This window comes from Lipotes vexillifer, unplaced genomic scaffold, assembly GCF_000442215.2.
Source record: "Lipotes vexillifer unplaced genomic scaffold, Lipotes_vexillifer_v1.1 scaffold986, whole genome shotgun sequence".
NCBI classification, from domain to species: Eukaryota; Metazoa; Chordata; class Mammalia; order Artiodactyla; family Lipotidae; genus Lipotes; species Lipotes vexillifer.
Genome location: NW_006784900.1, coordinates 248262 through 263000, shown reverse-complemented (window position 1 = coordinate 263000; position 14739 = coordinate 248262). Strand labels below are relative to the sequence as shown.

Here is a 14739-nt window from a genome sequence, read left to right as displayed (position 1 = left end):
CGGGGTCTAGGAATGCCGACCCTCCATGCTCCGTACGGTGGAAAATCCACTTGCAACTTACAACTGGCCTTCCACCTACCCAGTTTGCTTCCTACATATCCACGGGTCTGCATCCTCAGATTCAACACACTGCAGATCTTATTGTAGTATTGACTTTTGGGGAAAAAATCTGTGTGTTAGTTGGATCTGCATGGTTCAAACCCAAGTTGTTCAAGGGTCAACTGTATCTAATCTATTTTACAGGCCAGTGTGAAGATTAAAGGAAATAAGGATACGGTTCTTAGCACAGTTCCTGGCACATAGTGAATGCTCAGTGTATGTCCGATATATGCCAGAAAGGGTACAGAACGGAGGAGTTTGTGAAGTGTATGTACTGTATTGGCAAATGTGAAGCCAGTAGGAGCTGGCAGCACTGAGGAAGCTGGGAACAGCTGACTCCCTCAGAAAGAAGGAACGTAGAAACATCTGTAAGGATCCCTGCAGTAGTCATAGAAACCAGAGCCCTTTGGACAAGCCTTTGACTAGACCTGCCGATTTCATCACCCAGAGGTAGCAGCTGCCCTCCCCGAGCCACTTCTGGGAACACCGTCTTGCGTGCAGCCAGACAACAGAGCCTAACCCGCGATTAGAATGGGCAAAGCGGGACCTCCTGGCCGGAGTAGACTTCGGACCACCACACGGTGGAGATGAGGCAGATGTATTTGTGGTAATAAAAGTCCTCGCTCCCTGAGGAAGCATCTCGTTAGGGGAAGCAGCTGTCCCGCTACATGGCCGTCTCTCCATCCTGGCTAGTTTTGCCTCTGAGCTGTAACTCAGGTGGTCTTCGTGTTTCAGTATTGGCCAGATACTAATCCTACCAACAGCCGCAGCAGTAACAATAAAACCATTTTTCATAGCCCTTTTTCTTTTGCAAAGCACCTGCGGTGCATCTCATCTGAGCCTCAAAATGACCTGCGAGGTCAGTAGATGAGGCTTACCACCCCCATCTTATAGATTGGGCAGCCTAAATCCGAGGCAGTTAAGGGGCTTATCCCACTCAAACATTAGTGAAACTTGTTCGAGAGCGCAGCTCACCTGGCACCCAGCTCTGAGACGTGTCTGTGTGTGTGTCCCCACTTACAGCCTTTTTGTTTCTCTGCAGCCTCTGAGGATCAGCGGCCAGCCTGGCCCTCAGAAGAGATGCCTCTTTGTGTGTCGGCACGGTGAGAGGATGGATGTTGTTTTTGGGAAGCACTGGCTATCCCAGTGCTTCGACGCCAAAGGTCAGTAATTGGTGGGCCTGTTCAGCATTGGCATACCTGTCACGGCCTCTAGGGGGCAGAGTCAAGCTACTTTTATCTAGATGGAGTCATTTATGGTTACTTGTGCTGTAGAAAATGCCTGTCATCTGTTACATTGTAAGTCCTTCCGGATTGTCTGGAGTGTTAGGGGAGAGAGAAGTGTTCTTGCCCCCGTTCTATAAACTGGGACACCATGGACCAAAAAAGGCAGATGTCTTGCCCCACAGCCACATGGCAAAGTCAGCGGCAGAGACAGGTGTCTTGATTCCATGACCAGACCTCTCTCTAGTAAGTCACCCTAGCTCATTTTGGTTCCATTTTCATTTGGGTGGCATGTTTAAGATAGGGAGGCTTACACATCAGAAAACCCTACCTGCTTTAGAGTGTCTGGTTGTTACTTTCACTTAAAACCTATCTCTTGTCACTTTCGTCAGCGGAATGGAAGCGTGGATTCCAAGACACACTACTAAAGGAGGAGGTCAGCTTCAATATTTTCTAGAGAGCTCAGTTCAGTCTCTGTGGCCAAAAAGGAATGGAAGTGGAGGGGCTGGCAGGACCAGCAATGGAAGCCCTAAGGAAATAGGAAACTCATGTCACCTTGGCCTGACTTTTCTTTCCAGGTCGCTACGTACGCACTAACCTGAACATGCCTCATAGCTTACCTCAGCGGAGTGGTGGTTTCCGAGATTACGAGAAAGATGCTCCAATCACCGTGTTTGGATGTATGCAAGCAAGACTCGTGGGTAAGTGTCCTGGAGTGATCACACAGCCTTTCCTGGCTCCTTCCTCCAAAGACTGGCTCCAGTGGGTATGCCAGAATGCTGCCTAGGGCTTTCCTTCAAGTACTATATTTCCTCAATTCAAAAGGGATTTATTATGTGACCATTAGGTCCAGGGTACTGCGTCGGTTTGCCAAAGTGAACAAGGTGTGATCCCTATCAAGGGGCAGATAGATGGTCCAGTGATGGGGCAAGGTCAGGCTTGGTGCGGCAGACAGGTCAGCTTCTAGCGCAAGGATGAGAAGGCAACCCAGGAGTGGCTGAAAATATAGAGGCCAACCAGTCTCCAAGTTGCTCAGTTCTTTGCAGGTCTAGTCCATACCTGCCACACAGAGCCAGCAGCCTTGTCCTGTTCAATCATTTAACACACATCACTTGATCACTTACCTTGTGCAAGGCACCACGCTAGGTATTAGGGACCTAAGCGTGAGTCCCCACCCTCAGCGAAGCTTGTGAGTGGATAAATAATATAGAGTATTCTTGTTACTCAAGACCTATGTACAGAGTACCACGGGAGCACAAAAGAAGACCTAAGAGGAGAATAGAGTAGAAGTTAGCAGGAAGGTGGGACAGCATCTCAGTGGGAGGATCAAGATCAAGTCATAGACCTGAGAAGCAGCGTCCGGAGTGCGGAGGAAACAAGCCGTCTTGTTTCTAGAGCATCAGCTGTGAGCAGGGCGAGAGACAAGGCTGGCGGGATGGAGACAGACAAGTTCATGGAAGACCTTGACCGCCCTGTTAAGGCATTCAGACTCTGTCCATGAGAGAAAAACGGGCATTTTACTGCTTGTTAGGACCAGAGAGAGAGACAGAAAGAAAACAGACAAGAAGGGTGTGTCCCTTGGCCTTTCACAGAAACACTGGTCAGGAGAGTTGTTGAAAATGAGACTGAAACTGCTGGCCCTATGTGAGCGCCCACCTGGAAAGAGAGGTTTGCAGGGTCTGTCTGGCACCCTCTCCAACACTGAGAGTCCAGTTGAGGCTTCGTAAATCATCGGATGGTTTCTTCTCTGGTTTCCTTCGCAGGTGAAGCCTTATTAGAGAGTAACACCATCATTGACCATGTCTACTGCTCCCCGTCCCTGCGCTGTGTCCAGACTGCGTACAACATCTTGAAAGGTGAGACTGGATAAAGGTCAGCTAGCCCATCCCTCCGTCTCCAGGCAACCTGACACAAATTATCCTACTCGGGGGACATCAGCCAGTTGAAAGCTTTGAATTTGAAATGTTTGTTTAGCAATGATTCTTTCTTTTGGAAGATGACTTTGCAAAAGTCCCCAAATCCTACTCTGGCAGCAGAAGTGAGATCAAGAGAATGTACAAATCATGTTTTTCTTGAAAATGTAAAGCTCTCTTCGATGAATTAGAGGCTTGTAAAATATTGTTCTCTGGCAGTAATTTAGAGCCTACAGAGCGTGATCCTTTTTTTTTTTTCCTTTGTTTCCTCCCACTCTGCTCTGTTTGCCTCTTTACAACAGGGAAAGGTGCTCCTAGGTGTCTGTAAATCTTAATCACCCTTGTTTCTTTAGTTAATTGGATTAAGTTCAAAAGTACCATTGTTATAAAGACATTCAGCTTTTACCCTAAAATCCGTGGAAGCTTGTGTTACAGGAATCTCCATACTCATTTCACTGGAAGGAAAACTAGAAGAAACAGGGTTGACTGTTTACTTATACCAAACAAACAAGCCAGAAAAAGCTGAGCCAACAAGGAAATTACACTACATTTGAGACTTCTATTCGTTAACCTTAAGTAAGCCAGAATGCATCTATGTATTCAAACGCATTATCTATCACATTTGCAAGGAAAAACTGGGCTAAATGCAATGCAAAGAGTTAAACAGGGACAGTGTCCACTCCGAGGACAGTTACACAGTCGCAAAACACAGGACTTGTGCACCGGCATTGGTAAATATTCAACACTGGATTTTCTAGTGGAGAAAATGAACAATCTCTATGATACGCAAATATAATGTAAGCTATCGTAAAATAGTGGATGCTAAGAATTTCTGAAGTTTCTTGGTAAGAACATCTTGGAACTTGCTTTAGAAAGAGGAATTATCGTAGTCACAGAACTGTAATAAATTACATGGATAATGACTTTTTCTTTAATCAGATACCATTTAAAGCCGGCATACATCCTGGTGATGTGGCCAGAATATTAAACTCACGTGCTTATAACACAAAAATTAAAAACTCTTGTCCAAACTTGCATACTTTTACCTTCCTTAAGCTATATATAGCATCTGCTAGGAAAGAGAATAGAAGGTTTATGAGCATTTTTGTAACAATTTGGCCTCTAATTTAGTCTTCCACTGAGAACATGGTGATATTTCCTTCATCTTCATCTTATTTTCCCTCTAAGGTTTACAACAAGAAAATCACTTGAAGATCCGCGTAGAGCCTGGTTTATTTGAGTGGACAAAATGGGTTGCTGGGAACACACTACCTGCGTGGATACCTCCATCGGAGTTAGCTGCAGCCAACCTGAGTGTTGATACAACCTACAGGTAACCCTCCGAAACCGCTGTTTCCTAAGGCCAATGTGGACGTACCGTTCTCCACCAGGCCAGGCTAATTAAGGAGATGAAGGACCAGATGTAGCCCACAGCCAGTTGTCCATATTGGTGGAAGTCAAGCTATGATTTAAAAAAAAAAAAAAAAACGGAGAAAGCCAGCATTCCCTTGTATTTGGCATTGGTGTGGAGTATGTCTCCCGTCACGTGCACTAGGGTTTTCTGACTTTACTACATTGATTTCAGTGAATAATAAAACCACTTCGCATGCCAGGAGCACACGCCGGCTAATGATAAAGCAGTTCAGAAGCCTGTTGGGAAAGGGAAATGACGGTGTCTCGCCTCGGATTGTCGCTTTCGATTTTTCAAAGCATTCTGAACGATCTTCGTTCATTATTGCTATAACCCCAGGATGGAGGCAAGCCAGTTTCCTATATGAGCGAGTTCTGTGGGCTGCCGAAAGTTATACACGTAGTGGACACATCTGACAATAATAATAACTAACCTTTATTGATCATTTTCTGTGTGCCAGACCCCGTGTGATCTGCTTTATAGTAGAGAGTCCTTTGCTTTTTCCATTAGACTGTTATTAGGAAGAAGTGTTTGTTTGTATTGTAACATAGTTACATTAACCGCCAAAAATCCACTCAGAGCTTCTGAGTGCCGTGATAAAGAAAAATGCTTTTTGTGTTCTTTATAGCAAAATTTATTTTAAATATTCTTAGTAAGCGATGATATTTTTCTCTCTAACCCCTGTATTTGGTTTAAATCTTTTTGTTAGTTGTTCCTATTAAGTGTTTAAAATATATCTGATTGTCAGTGTGCAATAAAGTTTTAGGTTGCGCGTTAAAAAAAAAAAAAAAAAATCCACCCAGACATTTGTAAAATGTCTTTGAAGAAGGACAGGTATTCACAACCGTTACAGTGGGGAATTAATTAGATGCATTTCTTAAAACAGAGTTTGGGGGCTTCCCTGGTGGCGCAGTGGTTGGGAGTCCGCCTGCCGACGCAGGGGACGCGGGTTCGTGCCCCGGTCCGGGAACGGCATTAAAAAAAAAAAAAAAAAAAATCCACCCAGACATTTGTAAAATGTCTTTGAAGAAGGACAGGTATTCACAACCGTTACAGTGGGGAATTAATTAGATGCATTTCTTAAAACAGAGTTTGGGGGCTTCCCTGGTGGCGCAGTGGTTGGGAGTCCGCCTGCCGACGCAGGGGACGCGGGTTCGTGCCCCGGTCCGGGAAGATCCCACGTGCCGCGGAGCGGCTGGGCCCGTGAGCCACGGCCGCTGAGCCTGCGCGTCCGGAGCCTGTGCTCCGCCAACGGGAGAGGCCACGGCAGTGAGAGGCCCGCGTACCGAAAAAAAAAAAAAAAAAACACAGAGTTTGGAACAAGTGACCAATATAAGCAAAACTTTCTTCCATGTGCTATCCCTTGACCTTTCATTTCAAATACCTACCCAGTTTCTGGCTAAGGTAGGAGAGAATATCTTTTCTTCCATATACTAATTTTTGGCTCTGCAAATAAGACCTCAGATAAGTCCATTAATTAATTAATGTGTCCTACTTCCTACCTTAAAGGAATGAGCATTCCTCAAAAATAAGATTAAATCAATCAATCAGATCCCCTACTGAAATAATTCGCATTTTGTCCTATCTACTCTATGGCCACTGTTTTGCTGTTCCTTGGGAAGCAGCCATAAATGACTGTCCCTATGCCAACAGCCATCATCCCTCTGCCCTGGAAAGAGAACAAGTTACTTGCCAACATTGGTAAAATGACTTTCCTCACCTACCACCCAGCCCCGCCCAGGCCAGCTAGCCTTCAGATTCCCCTTTAAGTGCATCCTGCAATTCTTCCCAAGCTATTTACAAAGGTCCCCAGAATCATTCTACCTGAGCCCTTCAGTGCACACACAGACACATACCCCACCAGCAGTATGAACAGAAGGATGAATGCCAGGAACCTGGGGGTCAGGACACGGTTCATATTCCAGATTTCCTTTTCCTCTACAAAAAAATCAAAGTTCTATTCAACTATTTTGTGTTGGGGCTTGGGGTGGTTGGTGGTGAGATTAAGCCTCTAATTCTATAAATCAGTCGTGAAATTCACCCATCAAGCATGTGAGAGGCACAGCCCCTAGAGTCAAATTGACTCTGAAATTAATTATGTCAAGTGAGCGGGGCTTCTGAAGCAGGTAGTGGTGCCCAAATGATTGAAGAAACGAGGTGATGTGCAGAGGGGCAAGAACCGACAGGCAGGGTATTATAAGTCAGGCAAGCACTTCTCATAGATCCCCTCCCTGTCGCCTTGAACAGGAGGGAGGAGGGGCTGGAAGGTGGGCTTAGGCTGGTGACCAATATCCAAGCGCCCGCCACGGGCAACAAGACCCATCCTGGGGGCTGGGTGTGGAAAGCAGCCCCAGCGGAGCTAGGCGGGAAGGAGCAAGGTAGAAAAAACAAAATACACACCAGTTGCATGAGACTTCAGAACAGCACCCTGACTGGGGGAGGCAGGGAAAAGGGGATGGCGGAGCCACGGATCTGGAGTATTAGAGAGACAACAAATCAGACTTTGGTGTGGGACTCAGGGCGGAAGCCTGCTCTATAGTCTGGACCAAAGTAGAGGCTGGAGAGAGAAGAGTGTACACGGGAGAATATACTATCCCAAGGGTACTACCTGTGCACCCAGAGCTCTGGCCGCCAGGTCTAGTTGGTGGTTGGAGGCCCACCTGAGTCTCAGAGTAGTACAGGGGTCCTGCAGTTGCGGCTAGAAGCAGGATGCTGCTGACGGGAGTGAGAAAGCTTTGACTGTCCCATCCCCTTCAGGGCTCGTTCAAACGTGGAAGCCATTCATAGGTTCAACTTCAAGGCAAGAACTGATCAGGAGGAACTGGATTCTAGCATCTACCAGCTCTTCACTTCCGCAAATCTTGTACATTACAGTGTGGTTTCACCCTTGCAGTGACCCCCTGAAACAAAGAGGCCTCTTGTCACAGTGTGTGTGTGTGTGTGTGTGTGTGTGTGTGTGTGTGTGTGTGTGTGTGTGTTGGGGGAGGGGTCCCGGGAAACCAGGTGATGTAAATGGTAATGCAACTGGATGAGAAGTAGGGATGAGAAGAAAGGGTTTGCTCCAGAACAATGAGGCACATCCCTAACGAGTGGGGATTCCTGTTTCTCCCTATCGCCCAGGGTGTTGTAAGATTCAGAAGGTTGTTTTCTAGGAGAAATAGTTTGCTTGCAGAGAGGATGTTATTTAGATGAAGGCAAGTTACCTTCAAATGGAACAGCACCCTTCCTCCCCAGACAGTAAACCCAAGTGCACAGAAGGGCAGCTCTGAGGAGGGCACTGTCAGAAGCCATCCAGGTTGAAGGATAACTTTATAGGTATTAATCTCAGACACAGGTTCAAATCCGGGCTCTAAGAGTTGCTAATGATGTAAGCAAAGGCAAGTCAGCTGTAGCCTTTCTAAGCCTTAGTTTTGTCATCCATAAACTCAGAATTTGCAAAAGGGTTGCTAGGTGGGCTCTGTTCAGAGAACGCAAGTAGGGCGCTTTGCGCAGAGCCTGACACACGGGAACCTCTCAGTAAATCTTAGTAGCAGCAGCAATGTATTCTGATGCAGATGCCATGAGAATTCACTTGGAGAACTCACTAGCACCTCCATGCACTAAATACCAACAATGAAAGACAAAATAAGAAAACAGAAAATATGACAGAGTTGTACTCAAAAACAAGGTAAACACCTCATAGACCAGAAAACTAAATAGCAAAGGAAGGTGGAAGACAGAAGTGACTGGGATTGAAGACATTCAGGGTCACCAGGATCGGAGGTCCCTGCTTTGACCATCGTCTTATATGCGTTTGTACATCGTGTCATAATTATCATTTACATCAATAGCTTACTCACCCCAGCCACACACAGAGAGCTCCTCAAACACAGAAATTGGGTTTTCTTCATCTTTATGTTCCCTGGACTTCTCCAACTGCCCGGTATGTGGTCTGTGTTCAAACTAAGAAAGAAAAGGAAAGGCTGGTGAAGCGTTATTAGCTCACAAATCCAGTGGACCTAATATCTCCTTTAAAGACCTATCCTTACAACTCCCTATTTCATTTTATGAGACCAGCATTACCCTGATACCAAAGCCAGATAAGAATACTACAAGAAAAGGGAACTACAGGCCAATACTCTCAACAAATATTAGCAAACCAAATTCAACAGCACATCAAAAGGATCATACACCATGATCAAGTGGGATTCATCCCTGGGTTGCAAGGATGGTGCAACATACAAAAATCAATACATGTGATACACCACATTAGTAGAAAAAAAGATGATAAAAATTATGTGATCATCTCAGTAGATGCAGAAAAAGCATTTGACAATGTACACCATCCTCTTCATGATAAAAATTGTTCAACAGATTGGGTATAGAAGGAACATATCTAAACATAATAAAGGCAATTTATGGCAAGCCCACAGCTAACATCATACTCAATGGTGAAAGGCTGAAAGCTTTTCCTCTAAGATCAGGAACAAGACAAGCATGGTCACTCTCACCACTGCTATTCAACATAGTTCTGGAAGTTCCAGCCAGAGCAATCAGGCAAGATAAATAAATAAAAGGCATCCAGACTGGAAGAGAAGTGAAACTCGCTTTGTTTGCAGATGACGTGATCTTATATATAGGAAATCCTAAAGACTCAGAAAATCCTAGAACTGTCAGAACTAATCAACAAATTCAGCAAAGTTGCAGGATACAAAATCAACACACAGAAGTCAATTGTGCACAAAAATAAACTCAAAATGGATCAAAGACCTAAATGTAAGGCCGGACACTATAAAACTCTTAGAGAGGAACATAGGCAGAACACTCTTTGACGTAAATCACAGCGAGATCTTTTTTTTTTTTAATTTATTTTATTATTCTTGGCTGTGTTGGGTCTTCATTGCTGCGTGCAGGCTTTCTCTAGTTGCGGCGAGCGGGGGCTACTCTTGGTTACGGTGCACGGGCTTCTCATTGCAGTGGCTTCTCTTGTTGCAGAGCACGGGCTCTAGGCACACAGGCTTCAGTAGTTGCAGCATGTGGGCTCAGTAGTTGCAGCATGCAGCCTCAGTAGTTGTGGCTCACAAGCTCTAGAGTGCAGGCTCAGTAGTTGTGGCACACGGGCGTAGTTGCTCCGCGGCATGTGGGATCTTCCTGGACCAGGGCTCGAACCCATGTCCCCTGCATTGGCAGACAGATTCTTAACCACTGCACCACCAGGGAAGCCCGCATGTCTCCTTTTGAATTATGGTTTTCTCAGGGTATAGGCCCAATAGTGGGATTGCTGGGTCATGTGGTAGTTCTATTGAGAAAAGGGATCCTTGTGCACTGTTGGTGGGAATATAAACTGGTACAACCACTATGGAAACACTATGGAGGGTCCACAAAAAATCAAAAATAGAACTACCATATGATCCAGCAATCCCACTTCTGGGGTATATCCAAGGGAAATGAAAACAAGATCCCACAGAGATATCTCCATATAATATCACTTATATGTGGAATCTAAAAAAGCCAAGCGCAGAGAAACAGACAGTAGTGTAGCATGGACACCCATGGGACAGTGGGGAGGGGGAAATAGGGACAGACTGGTCAAAGGGGTACAAACTTACAGTTAAAAGCTGAATACATTCTGGGGATCTAATGTACAGCATTGTGATTATGGTTAACAATACTGTATTATATCCCTGAAAGTTGCTGAGAGAGTAAAGCTTAAATGTTCTCACCATCAAAAAGAAAATGTGACATAATGGAGGTGTTAGCTAAGACTGTGGTGGTCATCATTTTGCAATGTATAAATGTATCAACTCAATACATTGTATACCCTTAAACTTACACCATGTTATACATCAATGAAATCCCAATGAAACTGGAAAAAGATTAAGTAAAACTTACCCTTACTGCTCATCGTGTGCAAGCCTACTAGAGGCTTGGGAAATCTCTGGTGATTTAAATAGATAAAGAGATCTAACCTCTGCTTGGCTTCCTCTTATTTATGTGACCTGGGACTGACTGTCAGTAAAATCAGTCAAACTGCTATGAGTTATCCTGCAAGGGAAACCTGAACTGAATGTTTCATTTTTCAGCTGGTCACTTTGACAGCATGCACAAATGGCCTTTATTTCTGTACATTCTGCATATTAGGACCCCACTTCTGCATCGTTGAAATACTCTTCCCTATGCCTCCATCCTTTCTAGGGAAATGGATAAACAGAAATATGGGAACTTCAGAAAGCTCTTGAAATAAAACTTAGAGTAATGTCAATTGCTTTGTCTTGGGATCAAAATGTTTTCAATGCCTTTGTTCATTTTTCTATTTGCAGACCTCACATTCCAGTCAGCAAATTAGTGGTTTCAGAATCCTATGACACCTACATCGGTAGAAGTTTCCAAGTAACAAAGGAAATAATAAGTGAATGTAAAAGTAAAGGTAGGTATTATTTTGGACTCCATAGTTAAATCTCTGATCATTTTTCCACCATGGTTAATCGGCTATTCAAGATGGTTCAACGTGCTTTGACAAACTTGCTTAGTAGGAAGGAAAAATATTTCCAGACTCTCCTATAGATACTTTCATGTTAAATTTGTACTATTCTCTTGAGTACCTCAAATGGTAGATATTCCGTGGAAATACATCAGACTTAGTTACTCTATGAAATAACAGAATTCTGCATTTCAGCTATTTATCTGCCACTCTCTGAAGGAGGTTCCCTATTACAGTTTCCAGAAATTCTTTACCGTAACACTGTTTTGCCTATAATTTGATCCAGGAGCATGGACACCTACACACAAACACACCGACACAAATACACCTACCGTCACTACTACCACCAACCAAGAGCAGTGTGCTATACGACTCAAGTCTGCCAGTGAATTTTATCATCATTGAACTCAAATATTTAATGATGTGTAGGACTGTAATACTTGTAGTAAAAAGGGCAGATTACAGGAGAGTCTGCACATTCCCATCCCCCACTAAAAGTTAAAATATTTATCTTCATAGAGCAAAGGCTAGATTTACATACACCAGAAAGTTAACAGTGGGTAGCCCTGGTCAACAGTATTGTGGATGGTTCCCGCCTTTCAGTTATCACTTGTAAGCCACTCACTTCATGACCACCCCTGTGGTACCACCCATCCCCACTGCAAAGAAACTCAGCGTGTTCTATCAACCAGAAAGTCTCAAGTGCTCACAGCTCTACAGTGGCAACATCAAAAACTATAATATATTAGAAGTAACAGCAGAGAGCCCTGTAGACATAGAACAGTGTTGTATCTTGATTGAGGTGATGGTTCCCAGAAGCTCCACATGTGATAGACTTGGCTAAAGCTGGTGAAATCTGAATAGGCTATGTGGATTATACCAGTGTTCATTTCCTAGTCTTGATAGTGTACCTTAGGCAAGATGTTACTGTCAGAGAGGCTGTGTGAAGGGTGCATGGGACCTACCTAGTGTGTGTGTGTATAGTATATATGCAAGATACATATTGTATATATATGTATGTATATGTGTATATGTATATACATTATATAATATGTATATATAAAATATACACATGTATATTTAATATGTAAAATATGTATTTGTTACCTCCTGTGAATCTAATTACTTTAAGATTAAAAGTAGGTTTGTTGTTGGGTTTTTCTGTTGTTTTTGTTTGTTTGTTTTTTGTTTTTAATGACATTAGGCTGCCTTAACAATACAAAGCATTTTCAAAATATTGCTTTTGGCCGAATTGTCTCCTTCTCGAAAATGTTTGCCTCTCCCTGGAACACTTGGCTTCAGTACTTACAAGGTTTACATATGTCTTTAGAGAAACAGTCTTTTCAGCCCTTGCTTTTTTGCCCCCAGGAAATAACATCCTGATTGTGGCCCACGCGTCTTCCCTTGAAGCGTGTACCTGCCAACTTCAGGGCCTGTCACCTCAGAACTCCAAGGACTTTGTACAAATGGTCCGAAAGGTAATTCCTGCTTGCATTTCAGGGGCCTGTGGGGCCTTGGAGCTTCAGAATGGTTCAGTGCTGGCTGATAGCGAAGTTCTTTGGAGCTGGGAAGGTACATTTATTGGTTTGTTCAACCAAGATGTATTGAATGGGGCTCCGTTTAAGGCGCTTGATCAGGCCTTGGGTAAGAGAAAAAGATGTGTTTGAGCTAGTTCTAGCTTCTAAGAGCTAAAACAAGTAGCTAAGAATCATAAGCAAATTGTCTGGATTTCCCTGTGGGACCATGGAACGGATACGGGGGAGGTATGTGGGCCAAAACACGGCATCTGACAGCTCAGCTGGAAGAGAGGTCCTGGCGGATAGGCCAAAGGAAGCAGTGATTCAAAATGATGAGGCTGAAAGGCAAACCCAGGAACAAGGCAGCGAGACAGAAAACCCACCAGGCTGACCAACACATCTGGATTCTTCCTTCTCATGCCTGTGGAAGAGGCTTTCCCATCAGCCACCCTCCCACATACACTTCCCTCCAGGCTGAGTTATATGCTTCCTGTAACTGTCCCCAGAGAACCCGGTTCAAACTGGATGGCAATTCTTTTCTCATTTTTTAAAAAAACCTACTTATGTGTCTGTCCTTCCCATTATTCTGTAAGCTGCTTGAGGGCAGAGATTTTTGTCTTGTTCATAAATGCAAGTCTGGACACACACACAAATAAGTTTTGAAATGCCATGCCTACTGAAGTTAGGAAGGGCACAGCTTCAGCTCTGAATGTTAGATACACATGCCAAAAAATGAAAGAAAAAGCAGGATAAAACAAATTCTTAAAACTTAATTCATCTTTCCCATTGTCCAAGTATAATTTCTGAAATGTTGGAGCTGCATTTTCAGCTTGACTTGTAATTAGGAATGAACTCCTAGCACCTTAGCTTTATACATGAGTTCCTTTTTTTCCTCCCGTGCTGTATGGAAACCATCTATAAATAATTGCACTAGAGGCGCTCACCGTTTAATGAATCCTTCCGAAGAATCCTCTCGCACTGTAAATACTCTTCCTTCTAATTTATCAGTTTTATCCATTTCATTTTCAATATTTTGGAGGGGATGCTTGCCTACAAAGCCCTTATTCATTCCTTTGAATTTTCCTTCGTCTAGGTAAAAGTTAGAGCACTCAACCTGTTTTCTATTTTCCCTTTCTTTACTATCTTACTTCAGATCCCCTACTTGGGGTTTTGTTCCTGTGAAGAATTAGGAGAAACTGGAATCTGGCAGCTGACAGACCCACCAATCCTCCCTCTTACCCATGGACCAACTGGGGGCTTCAACTGGAGAGAGACGCTGCTGCAAGAATAACCGCACGAGCGAACAAGAAGAAAAGACTTGAGGAAGGCTTTGGGAGAAGTGTCTTTTTGTGTACTTAGTAACAGTGGGGAAAGTCTGCACCACATCCTAAGTGGACAGCTCAGAATAATTTAGCATATTTCCTTTCAGGCTTTAATGTTCTTAGGATGAGACCACGTCAAGGAGAGAAAGACTTGATTCGGGGAAAAAATTCATTCTCCCTGGACTCTTGCCTCGCTAACAAGGCTTTCAAGAATTGTCTTCCTATACAGGGGCACCTGCTACAGCAGAGGATGTTTCCTCCCTTCCATCTGTGCTAAGGAGCCTGGGTCCTCCCAAAGAGAGCTGCCAGCCCACTCTGAGGAAGGATGCAGGAAAATCCAGCTGGAGGGACACCAAGCTGCCAGTCCAGTGATGGGCTTTTCTTTTCTTTTTAACTCCATGTTCCAGTTAAAACCAAGCTGCGGAATTCTTTTAAGGTGATTAGAAAACATGCGGTTTCCCATCAATTTCTACCCTCAGTATGACCCCCACACACACCAGTGCTGCTGGCTCAGGCCATCTGCCGGAGGACTCTAACCTTCACCCTGGTACCGCCACATCACATTTTCTCTAGAGAAAAGCTGACTACAGTTTTGTGCTACTGTCCTACCCCCTCGCTTCTATCTATCTGTGAAATGGGGAGACAGCATTTTTACTCTCCAAAAGCACTTTTGGATACTCAGGAGGAAGATAAGATAAACTTGTGAAGTATTCAATTGTCGGAGCAACGAACTTGCCAAATATATCAAAGGAGTTACTCGTGTCACAGCCTAACGAGCCACAGGACTTCTGAAT

The 14739-nt window shown here is 44.1% G+C and overlaps 1 protein-coding gene across 1 annotated transcript in view; it reads left to right on the top strand.

Moving 5' to 3' along the window:
- UBASH3B (ubiquitin associated and SH3 domain containing B) overlaps positions 1–14367 on the top strand; it is a 140418-nt gene extending 126051 nt beyond the window's left edge. The window contains exons 8-14 of the mRNA XM_007457041.1: positions 1142–1262; positions 1901–2023; positions 3086–3178; positions 4424–4568; positions 10946–11052; positions 12475–12584; positions 13777–14367. Coding sequence (XP_007457103.1) covers positions 1142–1262; positions 1901–2023; positions 3086–3178; positions 4424–4568; positions 10946–11052; positions 12475–12584; positions 13777–13914 — 837 coding nt within the window. The 3' untranslated portion in view covers positions 13915–14367. The remainder of the gene's footprint in view (positions 1–1141; positions 1263–1900; positions 2024–3085; positions 3179–4423; positions 4569–10945; positions 11053–12474; positions 12585–13776) is intronic.
- Positions 14368–14739: the final 372 nt, after the last annotated feature.